Genomic DNA, 12,759 nt, shown 5'->3' on the forward strand with positions numbered 1-12,759 from the left:
GAATGTGGGAGGAAACCGGAGTGCCCGGAGAGAACATGCAAACTGCACACAGGAGGTTCGATCTCATGACCTCAGAACTGTGCCGCACACGCGCTGACCACTGCGCCGCCGTGCTGCCTCACGTATTATTAGGATTCCACAAATATATCGGCGATTTATTCAAAATCTAAAAATCGTATGTCTTGATAAATGCGCACGCAATATTAAAAATCACTTATATAATTGTGGTTTTTCAAAATAGATGAGTCACACCAAATTTCTTCCTTTAATGGTGCTAGGGAAATAGAAAAAATGGATCTCAAAATCCTTCAAAAATGCTAGAATTTGGCCATGAAAAACGTGTACTGACCCTGTTTATAGTATGTAATACATACTGAGAGTGTAATATTTGTGCATATGATTAAATACTGTATTTTTCTGTGTATTACACGTTTTTTTATTTGCCTAAAAATTAATTTAAGGTTTGGGTGCGCATTATACTCGCGGTTTTATCGTATTTGTGCAATGATTGATCAGTCAGAAAATATCGCTAACCACAATCGCAAAACCTGCGATTGGCTGGCAACCAGTTCAGGGTGTCCCCTGCCCACTGCCCGATGGTTGCTGGGATGGGCTCCAGCACCCCCGCGACCCTACTGAGGATAAGCGGTGCAGTTAATGAGATGAGATGAGAATCGCAAAACATTGGAGGCAATGGGAATTAGACCTGAGTCACGGTCGTGAGAGATCCGAATCCTAACCACTGTACCACCAGTGATATAGATGACGTATGAAGACCTCAGGTTTTACCTCGTTAACGCACTATTTTTAGTCACGATACCAGAGACAAATGTTAGAGAATAAAACAAAGTCGTCCTGAACTCTGCAAAAACGCCTCAAGATACATTCATTCAGGACCATTTGTGGGAAAGATGAAAACAGATGGTGGAGACAATCAGTGACACGTTGGAGGACTCCAGTCAGGAAGAACCCCATAGTACAGGAGACCGCACCCCTCGACCATAAGGTACTCTCTCACGCCACTTTGTGGGGAATCTGGCTATGGATTAGGAAGGAGGAGTTCGGCTGGTGACCATTAGAAGAAAGGCAGTGCCAGGCCTGCCAACTCAAGGGCGTTGTGGTTCAGAGTCGAAACGCCCAGTGACAGTTTGACACCCCTGATGACATCTTCTGGGTGAAGGCTACAGTCACTTTTTGAGTGAATAGAAGAGGTAGCACTAATTAGTGTATGCAATAGCTTGGACAAGTCTGGGTCACCAGTGACTTCCAGGAAAGGCTGAAAACCAAGGAAGATTTTTGACGCTGGAAAGGCCGGTGAACTCCAAGAAAGACTGCCATGGGTGTATCAGGCTATCAACCCTACCCACAGCACTTGCGAGAGGGAACCAACCATTGCTACGGAACAAAACAATTAGCTATACCCTCAGAATCTCCCGGGAGAGGGGAGGATGAGAGAATCCTGACATAGGATTCAACGGTAATGGCTATAGCAAGAACACAGAAGAAGAGACGGCTTAGCAAACTACAGTAACTGGGGATGTGTTAGAAGTAAAAAGCCACTGCGGGAAAATGACCGTATATAGTCACGGTATTACTCTAACATACCCCATTTTTCTTTCTTTAAAGAATCCAGCTCATTAAACTATCTATGTTCACTGTTGAGACACTTTATGATGAAAACCCACAGAACAAACTGTAAAACACCAAGAACAATTTGATTTGGGGCGGTTCTCAGCACACACAGCACACTCCCTCTCTCTCTCTCTCGACGCGCCCAATGTGCTGAAGGGAAATACTCCCATATTGCACCTTGATTTTGAAACCCTTAATAACGAAACTGTTGAACAAACTGCGTATTTGTTGATATGGGACACAGGCTTTGTCGATATCATTTTTTCATACATTTCATCACATCAACAAACGTCTCACAGTGTAATTAAAATGCAACGTAATAAAAAGCTCATTTTTAGCTTTGCCTGAGAAGTGGGTTTGCCGATTTTGTCGATTTATGTTTCTTAGAATACATGGTGTGGCTCTCTCAACAAAAATAAAAAAAATAAAAATATTTGGCTTTTATGGCTCCTTGGGTCAAAAAGGTTCCCGACACCTGCTATAGTAATTCGCAAAATAATATGCAAGAACACCACAAAGATTGTGTTCGTTTTTTAGCACGCAAAATATTTTGTTGTTGATTTTGTATAACGGGAAATATGCCGTAAAGGGGGGCCGGAAAAAAACGTTTTATCACAAACCGTAAAGTGAAAAGGTTGTAAGGCAGGGACGCTGTATCCCGGGGGTCTAATCAAGTCAAGTCAATTTTATTTATGACGCCCTTAATCACAAAAATGTCTCAAAGGACTGCACAGGATTACAATGACCTGATCTTAAACCAACATGCGGGCAAGGAACAACTCAAAAACCTCAGCGTGAGGAAAAAGAGAAACCTTGAGAAGGGACCGCACAAGTGGTATCCCCCTTCCAGGATGACCAGGGTGAATTACATTTAGCATTACAGTACACAAACATAGTAAACACTAGGTAACATGTTGAAAATGTGTCCGGAAAGTGCATGACAGCAGCGACGCCCCCAGCCTGTAAACTAGTCCAGAAAGTCTATGACAGCCACGACGCAGCTTCCCATCTCTGCCAGCTGGTCCACGCAGGCGTTCACATGCTTCAGGTCAAAAGCTGGTCCGCTGACTCATCTCAAATCGTCCTTCTCCTTCGTATCACTGTATAAGGTTTTTTTTGTTCGTTTTATTTTAATCAAAATGGCCTTCGCTTTGGTGCTGGGAAGTCCAGGGAAGAGTTCCTTCGAATATACAAAGTTTGAACTCAAAAGAAACGTCACAGGTGTTGATTTACTGTTCCTGTCTGTAGACGTTGCTTGTTATTTAACAAAATCGATTTACAAATGTGGCACGTCCCACCCTGTTTTAATCCAGATGAACCCGCGACAGTGGAGTCAAATTTCAGAGAGCGCCAAAGATCTGGTGAGGCGCATGCTGATGCTGGACCCCGCTGAGAGGATCACCGTTTACGAGGCCCTCAACCATCCCTGGCTTAAGGTTAGTGTCTCAAGGGAATTTGAGACTTTATCCACCGAGATCATCAGTTGATGGAAATAAATCTCGGGGAAATGAATGCAGTATTTGCTAGGGCTGCACGATTTTGAGGAAAAAAAACTGAACTTACCTCGGGGTGACATCATTACCGACTGAGAGCATATGACTGGAACAAAATAACAACTATAGATCTAGAAATAAAATACAGAATACAGAATTGCAGTTGAATAAATGGTTTTACTGTCACTAAACAAGGCTGGCTAGCTACACCCAAGCGTTGGGTGTCCTTAAATCGAGCCAGGTCTCCATGATGGTTAAAATACAACCGTACTAAATGTAGCGGGTCTCCACAGCTCCAGGTCATCAGTTTCATGGGTAATGGATCTGGCCTTGGTGTCTAAGCCAGGCTCAGCAAGGGTGCAGTAGTAGTAAGCCGGACCTTCAGCCTCGCTCTTGCTTTCTCTCCCGACGCCACCTCAGTCAATTCCCTGACTCGATAACAATCCACAAAGCACCCGCTGGTGTTCACCATGTCTTTACGTTCTGTTGTTGAACCACGGTCCCGCTTCAGCTAGAAACTAATTTATTGAAAAACTCAGGCATATAACAACACATCTGATTGGCTTAGGCGAGATCACATGAATACAGGAAACAAATCTGATTGGTTTAGACAGAAAACACTGGTTTAAATGAAGTGATTAATGCTGGTCGCTGGATGGCGTGTGAGCGTAATAAATGAGAAGTAGGGAAACACCCGCTGGTGCACACCATGTCTTTACGTCCTGTTGACTTTCCTCAGAGTCCGATTCAACTGGTTTAATTTCACTTTTTGGCGCCCTCCTCGGCTGTTTGACTGGCATCATACTCTAGCCTATCACAGTGTTGCACGCACAGCCACGCCCACCCAACACACACTGACCTCTGATTGGCCGCCACCTTTAAAACCCAAACTGTGACAATTCTGTTTCGCCAAATACTCCCTCAGTTATAAGGAGTTATAAGGAGAAAGATGAGGACGGTTAACCGCGAATTTTGCATTTGTGGTATGGCTTTTTTTAACAGATACGCATGATGCGTTGCGAGCGTGTTATTAGTAGCGTTTTGCTACCCTTCACAGGCAAGGTTTGGGATGAAAATTGTATTATTATTATTAAAGCTTTGAAAACTCTCCCGGTGTACCGTCTTTCTTTGTAAATATGTGTAACCAATATGTGTTTTTTGTAATGTATTTATTTTAGAGACTTATTGTGATATGTTTTCTATGAGCGAATCAAAAACAAGGGGCGGAACAAACGCGGGCTGACAGGAAGTGGGGTAAAGCTGAGTTAAATCTCTTTGTTGTTGCAGCGGACAATGGTGGATACCGGTATATATTTTTCCCCACCCTTAATTTTGGAAATATACATTTTTTTCATTGGATTACTTTCAACGGGACCCGGACTTTAAAGTTCTGCATTAAATTCTAATTACAGGTATCATTTTCCGTTCATGTTGCCGATTGTGGTGTTTGGATTGTATACTATATTTATAGTTACAATCGCGGCACCTAGTCAAATTTGGGATAAGCTTTTGACTTTGCTACATGTTTAAATGTGGGCGCCTGCGGCTTATATACAGGTGCGGCTTGTGTAAGGACCAAACCAATAATGCCCGTAAAATGTAGTGCGTGCGGCTTATAATCAGGTGCGCTCTATAGTCTGGAGTTTACGGTATACATCCTTGAAAGAAAAACGCAGCGTCTTGCGATGACACAATTGTACCACATCACATGGCAATATCGATTAGATTTTGGGTTAATCATGCAACCATGGTATGTTTTATGTATTAAATTACAGTAAAGGGAGATAGTATTGCAGTAATATGTCATTTTGTTTTTTATCTCCAATGTAGGAGAGAGACCGCTATGCCTACAAGATTCATCTGCCAGAAACTGTGGAGCAGTTGAGAAAGTTCAACGCCAGGAGGAAGTTGAAGGTATACCGTGATCCAAACAACTTACAGACGTACTGAAGGTCTCGCTCTTTATACTGCCGGGGTCTCAAACTCAAATTTTGGGGGGACTGGTGGAACTAGGGTCTGGGTGAGGTTAGGGGAAAGATAAAATTCTTGGAAAATTCATGAAATCCATAAATCGAGTGCGATGAACTGGAAGAGACGATGTGTATTATTTTGTGCCTTCTATTGGTCAAAACAAGTTAAAAAACGATTTAAATAATGAACTGTCGTATAAATGTCAGGTGCTTGAAATCCAGGAAATGCTTGAATTTCAGTGCTGTGTTTTCAAGGACAGGAAAAAGCTTGAATTTCGGATGATGTGTTCGAAATGCTTGAAATGTTTTTCAGTCTGACTCGACAGACCACGCAATAAACAAAGAAACATGATGAAATAATAAAATCGGCTTAAAAATGACACTGACACTGCCGCTACGATCGCATAGCGTCATTTGAAGCATCATTGCCCCCTACTGGTGCATCAAAGAGTGCATCAAAGAGACACGCAATGGGACCGTCGCGCTTTCCATTCATATGAAAGAACAATTTACGGAGATGACGAGATTAACTAAGATTAAAGGTTTGCTACATGCTACACTTTAGCATGAAATTTGTATTAATGCACAGAATATGGCCGTTTTTAAGAGACATGGCTAAATATTAAGGTAGCTTTAATGAGTGGAGAGGTGTTGTGAAAGGATAGTGGGATGTTTGGACGCTTTCTAAGGGATGGGCAGGGCACCCGTATGATGCGGCAGGGGTAAACCAGCGAAAGCTGTCGGGCCCTGCTGTTGAACAGAAGAGTGTGTTGTGTCACCCTTTTTCTTCTGTTTTGTTGTTAATCAAAGCTGTTGTTCAACTGATTTTGAACTTGTACAGGATGACCCCTGTAAAAAATGTCAATGAATCAATAAAACGGGGCACAGAAACGCGTTTTTATTTTCCATACAGTGAATGACAGCTGCCGGTTAAATATTTGGATTAGGATTTATCAAATTTTCTGGTTCATTTTCCTACAGAGAGCCAGGGTTGGGTAGGGTTACTTTAACGTGATTACTTTCAATGACTTTTGGATGACTCCAATACCAAATATGCTCATAAAAGACAAAAGAAACTAAATAGGAATAAAATGACTAAATTTTGTGCAGGCATGGGGAGTAACGGAATACATGGAACGGCAAAAATGATGTTGGCAAGCTGTTTGGATTGATTTTCATTTTGTTTCTGTCGCATTTTATGTTCGTTTTGCCAGAGATCAAAGAGATCAAAGCCAGGAGAGAAAGCTTACCACGTGTTGTGAGTCATCATTTTATTCCTATTTACTTTCTTTTGTCTTTTATTAGCATATTTGGTATTGAGGTAATCCAAAATTTATTTAAAAGTAATCCAGTTAAAGTAACTCTACCCAACCCTGGTTTTGCCGGAGATCAAAGAGATCAAAGCCAAGAGAGAAAGCTTACCACGTGTTGTGAGTCATCATTTTATTCCTATTTAGTTTCTTTTGTCTTTTATTAGCATATTTGGTATTGAGGTAATCCAAAAGTAATTGAAAGTAATCAAGTTAAAGTAACCCTACCCAACCCTGCAGAGAGCACTTAGTCACCTCAAACAACAGGGCTATGGATAGCTTCGCCCCGGATTTCCTCTTTCGATGGTACTGGAGAAAATGGACTTGAAAGTGCTTGAATTTGGTCATTGAAAAAGTGTACAAACCCTGAACTCTGTAATTGACCCCCAAGGCTTTGAATTTGAGACCCCCTGATTTACAGTATTAGGGTTACTTTAACTGGATTACTTTCAAAGACTTTTGGATGACTCCAATACCAAATATGCTAATAAAAGACAAAAGAAACCAAATATGAATAAAATGATGACTCACAACACATGGTAAGCTTTCTCTCCTGTCTTTGATCTCTTTGATCTCCGGCAAGACCAGGGTTGGGTAGGATTACTTGAACTGGATTACTTTCAATGACTTTTGGATGACTCCAATACCAAATATGCTAATAAAAGACAAAAGAAACAAAATATGGATAAAATAATGACTCACAACACGTGGTAAGCTTTCTCTCCTGGCTTTGATCTCTGGCAAAACCAAGGTTGGGTAGGGTTACTTGAACTGGATTACTTTCAATGACTTTTGGATGACTCCAATACCAAATATGCTAATCAAAGACAAAAGAAACGAAATATGGATAAAATAATGACTCACAACACGTGGTAAGCTTTCTCTCCTGGCTTTGATCTCTGGCAAAACCAAGGTTGGGTAGGGTTACTTTAACTGGATTACTTTCAATGACTTTTGGATGACTCCAATACCAAACATGTTAATAAAAGACAAAAGAAACTAAACAGGACTAAAATGATGACTCACAACACGTGGTAAGCTTTCTTTCCTGGCTTTGATCTCTTTGATTTCCGGCAAAACCAGGGTTGGGTAGGGTTACTTTAACTTGATTACTTTTGGATTACTCCAATACCAAATATGCTAATAAAAGACAAAAGAAAGTAAATATGAATAAAATAATGATTCACAACACGTGGTAAGCTTTCTCTCCTGGCTTTGATCTCTTTGATCTCCGGCAAAACGAACATCAAATGCGACAGAAACAAAATGAAAATAAATCCAACATCATATTTGCCGTTCCATGTGTTCCGTGACTCCCCAAGCCTGTACAAAATTGAGTCATTTTATTCCTATTTAGTTTCTTTGGTCTTTGATTTGCATATTTGGTATTGTAGTAATCCAAAAGTCATTGAAAGTAATCCAGTTAAAGTAACCCTACCCAACCCTGATTCCCACATAAGATCAGTTTCTGTTGTCTCCTCTTTGAGGTCCAGGCTTTTTTTTTTCTTCTTTTTTTTTAACCTTCCATAATATATCAAAATGAACGAGTTTAAATGATATGTTGTGAAAATTGGGGAGTATTTGGAAAAAATGTTGAGTTTTTCCTGCTGACAAATGTTTGAAACAAAAAAAAATGCAGTACGTGTTTTGAGCACCAAAATGTTCACTTGTCGGTGTGGTTTCAGGGTGCCGTACTGGCAGCGGTGTCCAGTCACAAGTTTAATTCCTACTATGGAGACCCTCCTGAGGAACTGCACGATTTCTCAGACGACCCCACCTCCTCAGGTGAATTTTTTTTACCAAAACTCGAGATTGTATCAGGATAAAGAAAAAAAACAGTGAGTTAGTTTTTAGGTTTTTGATAGCCTTTCCATCAGAGGCGCGTGCTTCCAAGATCGGCTCGGCTAGAGACTTTCTTCATTCCTTCTTTATTTATTTTTCTCTCCCTTCTTTCTGTATTTCTCTCTTCCTTTGATCTCTCTCACTTCTGTTCTTCCTTCTCTCTTCCTTCCTTCCTTCTCTCTTCCTTCTTTCTTTCTCTCTTCCTTTGGTCCTTTCTTTCCTCCTTTAGTCCTTTCTTTCTCTCTTCCTTTAGTCCTGTCCCTTTCTCTCTTCCTCCCGTCCTGTCTTTCTTTAGTTCTCTCTTGCTCTTTTTCCTCTTTATTTTTTTCCTTCCTTCTTTCCTTCTCTCTTCCCTTTTTCCTTTTTCTCTCTTCCTTTAGTCCTGTCTCTTTCTCCCTTCCTCCCGTCCTGTCTTTCTTTAGGTCTCTCTTACTCTTTTCTCTTTATTTCTTCCTTCCTTCTCTCTTTCTCTCTTCCTTTCGTCCTTTCTCTCTTCCTTTAGTCCTGTCTCTTTCTCTTTTCCTCCCGTCCTGTCTTTCTTTAGTTCTCTCTTGCTCTTTTTCCTCATTATTTCTTCCTTCCTTCTTTCTTTCTCTCTTCCCTTTTTCCTTTCTTTCTCTCTTCCTCCCGGCGTGTCTTTCTTTAGTTCTCTCTTGCTCTTTTTCGCTTTGTTTCTTCCTTCCTTCTTTCTTTCTCTCCTTTGTCCTTTCTTTCTCTCTTCCTTTAGTCCTGTCTCTTTCTCTCTTCTTCCCGGCCTGTCTTTCTTTAGTTCTCTCTTGCTCTTTTTCTCTTTCTTTCTTCCTTCCTTCTTTCTTTCTCTCTTCCCTTTCTCCTTTCTTTCTCTCTTCCTCCCGGCGTGTCTTTCTTTAGTTCTCTTTTGCTCTTTTTCTCTTTGTTTCTTCCTTCCTTCTTTCTTTCTCTCTCTTCCCTTTGTCCTTCTTTTTCTCTCTTCCTTCAGTCCTGTTTCTTTCTCTCTTCCTCCAGGCTTGTCCTTCTTTAGTTCTCTCTTGCTCTTTTTCCTCTTTATTTTTTCCTTCCTTCTTTCTTTCTCTCTTCCTTTCGTCCTTTCTTTCTCTCTTCCTTTAGTCCTGTCTCTTTCTCTCTTCCTCCCTGCCTGTCTTTCTTTAGTTCTCTCTTGCTCTCTTTCTCTTTATTTCTTCCTTCCTTCTTTCTTTCTCTCTTCCCTTTGTCCTTTCTTTCTCTCTTCCTCCCGGCGTGTCTTTCTTTAGTTCTCTCTTGCTCTTTTTCGCTTTGTTTCTTCCTTCCTTCTTTCTTTCTCTCCTTTGTCCTTTCTTTCTCTCTTCCTTTAGTCCTGTCTCTTTCTCTCTTTCTCCCGGCCTGTCTTTCTTTAGTTCTCTCTTGCTCTTTTTCTCTCTTTATTTCTTCCTTCCTTCTTTCTTTCTCTCTTCCTTTCGTCCTTTCTTTCTCTCTTCCTTTAGTCCTGTCTCTTTCTCTTTTCCTCCCGTCCTGTCTTTCTTTAGTTCTCTCTTGCTCTTTTTCCTCTTTATTTCTTCCTTCTTTCTTTCTCTCTTCCCTTTTTCCTTTCTTTCCCTCTTCCTCCTGGCGTGTCTTTCTTTAGTTCTCTCTTGCTCTTTTTCTCTTTGTTTCTTCCTTCCTTCTTTCTTTCTCTCTCTCATTTGTCCTTTCTTTCTCTCTTCCTTTAGTCCTGTCTCTTTCTCTCTTCCTCCCGGCCTGCCTTTCTTTAGTTCTCTCTTGCTCTTTTTCTCTCTTTATTTCTTCCTTCCTTCTTTCTTTCTCTCTTCCTTTCGTCCTTTCTTTCTCTCTTCCTTTAGTCCTGTCTCTTTCTCTTTTCCTCCGTCCTGTCTTTCTTTAGTTCTCTCTTGCTCTTTTTCCTCTTTATTTTTTCCTTCTTTCTTTCTCTCTTCCCTTTTTCCTTTCTTTCTCTCTTCCTCCCGGCGTGTCTTTCTTTAGTTCTCTCTTGCTCTTTTTCGCTTTGTTTCTTCCTTCCTTCTTTCTTTCTCTCCTTTGTCCTTTCTTTCTCTCTTCCTTTAGTCCTGTCTCTTTCTCTCTTCTTCCCGGCCTGTCTTTCTTTAGTTCTCTCTTGCTCTCTTTCTCTCTTTCTTCCTTCCATCCTGCAGCCCTTTGAGACTCTTTGTGATTAAGGGCTATACAAATAAACATGACTTCTCAAAATCTTTTATTTTTCTTCTTCCGTTAATGCCTCTCGCCTGCAGGGCTACTGGCAGCAGAAAGTATGTATCTTTATTGTTTTTATCCTTTTAGGTGACTCCTTTTAGCTACTTGGTAATATATAGATATTGATTTAATGGATTTTCATTCTGGTTTTCAGGAGCTGTGTCTCAGGTGTTGGACAGTTTAGAGGAAATTCACGCTTTGACTGACTGCAGTGAGAAGGACCTCGACTTCCTGCATAGCGTTTTCCAGGACCAACATTTACACACACTACTCGATGTAAGTTTTTGGAGGGGGAGTGTGTTTTTTTCAACAGGGAGTTGGGATACACATCAGATAACCCACCAAAAGTACATTTTAGATAGATAGATAGATAGATACTTTATTCATCCCCGTAGGGAAATTCACACTTCCAGCAGTCTACCCCGTTGTTTATTAACAGATGAACATGATGCCCTAGGGGTGCTTGTAGCGGAGTGGATGACGTCACGCTAGTCCAAAAGTTCGACATCCCTGCGGCAGATGGAAATCTTTTCTTTGTGTCCAGGGATACACCACCTCGTGTTAGCAAGTCCGCCTCCTCTCCGATTCCCCCCGGCTTTCGTGTCTTTGTATAGCGGCGTTGAAGCCGGATTGCTCCGGGTAGCTCCGGGTGGCTACACGTTAGCGTCCGGAATGCTAAACGTGAGCCACGTTTCCGCAAAACACAGCAACTGCGCTCCCTGTGCGCTTCGATGTTTTCCACCAGTACTCGATGATCTTATTTGGTCGTGAGTTCGCATTTACCATGATTACGGATGTTACCGAAGACTTATAACGCCGCTAGCCGCTTCGCTAGCTCCGGCTCTTCTTCCACGATAGGCCCCTTCATCACGCCGGCACGAGAATTCTTCAGGGCAAGGAGTTGATTCCTCGAATAAACGCATTTTTGTGCGCTAAAACCCATGTCCATAGGATAGAAGTAATCCATAGTGTAGTTGTCAAAACAGGAAGAAAAACACAGAAGATAGGAGCAGACAACAAAACAATAAATCACAAAAAGTGAGAGATAACAGGGCAGCTGCTGGAAAAGGCAGCTCGTGGCGGCGCTGCTTTGATCTTTGATTTTAAATTCTTAAAAAGGATTTCAGTCCAACAAATTGTTTCACAAAACACAATGTGTTCATCTACCGTGTGAGAGTGTAACGAATGAATGAATGAAAACTTTATTTCTAACATTATAAAATAAAAACAGGACGAAAACAATGACTCAACAACAAAAATAACAGACGTGTAGAAGGTGAACACAGGGAACGCCCCCGAAAATGTAATAAACATTCCGGGACTTTATAGTTAGTTATAGATAGATAGATAGATAGATAGACGGACGGACGGACGGACGGACGGACGGACGGACGGACGGACGGACGGACGGACGGACGGACGGACGGACGGATGGATGGATAGATAGACGGATCTCTAGATAGATGGATCTCTAGATAGATGAATCTCTAGATAGATGGATCTCTGGATAGATGAATCTCTAGATAGATAGATGGATCTCTGGATAGATAGATGGATAGATGGATCTCTAGATAGATAGATGGATAGATGGATGTCTAGATGGATAGATGGATGTCTAGATGGATAGATGGATGTCTAGATGGATAGATGGATGTCTGGATGGATAGATGGATGTCTGGATAGATAGATGGATAGATGGATGGACGGATGGATGGATGGATGGACGGACGGACGGACGGACGGACGGACGGACAGATAGATAGACGGATCTCTAGATAGATGGATCTCTGGATAGATGGATCTCTAGATAGATAGATGGATCTCTAGATAGATAGATGGATAGATGGATGTCTAGATGGATAGATGGATGTCTAGATGGATTGATGGATGTCTGGATAGATAGATGGATGTCTAGATAGATAGATGGATAGATGGATGTCTAGATAGATAGATAGATGTCTAGATAGATGGATGGATGACAGTTAGTTATAGATGGATGGATAGTTAGTTATAGATGGATCTCTAGATGTCTAGATAGATAGATGGATCTCTAGATGTCTAGATAGATAGATAGATAGATGGATGTCTAGATAGATAGATAGATGTCTAGATAGATGGATGGATGACAGTTAGTTATAGATGGATGGATAGTTAGTTATAGATGGATCTCTAGATGTCTAGATAGATAGATGGATCTCTAGATGTCTAGATAGATAGATAGATAGATAGATAGATAGATCTATAGTCTGGGAGGTCGGTGGTTCGCGCCCCGGCCGAGTCATTCCTAAGACTTAAAAAGTGGTCGGCGGCGCCCTCTGTTGGCTGCGGCTGCATCGGCTCGCTACAACGGGTCAG

General features: G+C 41.4%; 1 protein-coding gene across 15 annotated transcripts in view; it reads left to right on the forward strand.

The window, feature by feature from the left end:
- caska (calcium/calmodulin-dependent serine protein kinase a) overlaps positions 1 to 12,759 on the forward strand; it is a 194,921-nt gene that overhangs the window by 125,181 nt on the left and 56,981 nt on the right. For 11 of the 15 annotated variants that reach the window (XM_088352218.1, XM_088352216.1, XM_088352222.1 and 8 more), the window contains exons 8-12: positions 2,946 to 3,068; positions 4,956 to 5,039; positions 8,091 to 8,190; positions 10,443 to 10,460; positions 10,559 to 10,680. In XM_088352218.1, coding sequence (XP_088208344.1) covers positions 2,946 to 3,068; positions 4,956 to 5,039; positions 8,091 to 8,190; positions 10,443 to 10,460; positions 10,559 to 10,680 — 447 coding nt within the window. The remainder of the gene's footprint in view (positions 1 to 2,945; positions 3,069 to 4,955; positions 5,040 to 8,090; positions 8,191 to 10,442; positions 10,461 to 10,558; positions 10,681 to 12,759) is intronic. The other 4 variants (XM_088352219.1, XM_088352225.1, XM_088352231.1 and 1 more) reach the window with 1 other exon arrangement.

Source organism: Urocampus carinirostris, chromosome 14 (assembly GCF_059441175.1).
Source record: "Urocampus carinirostris isolate Australia breed hairy pipefish chromosome 14, RoL_Ucar_1.0, whole genome shotgun sequence".
NCBI classification, from domain to species: domain Eukaryota; kingdom Metazoa; phylum Chordata; class Actinopteri; order Syngnathiformes; family Syngnathidae; genus Urocampus; species Urocampus carinirostris.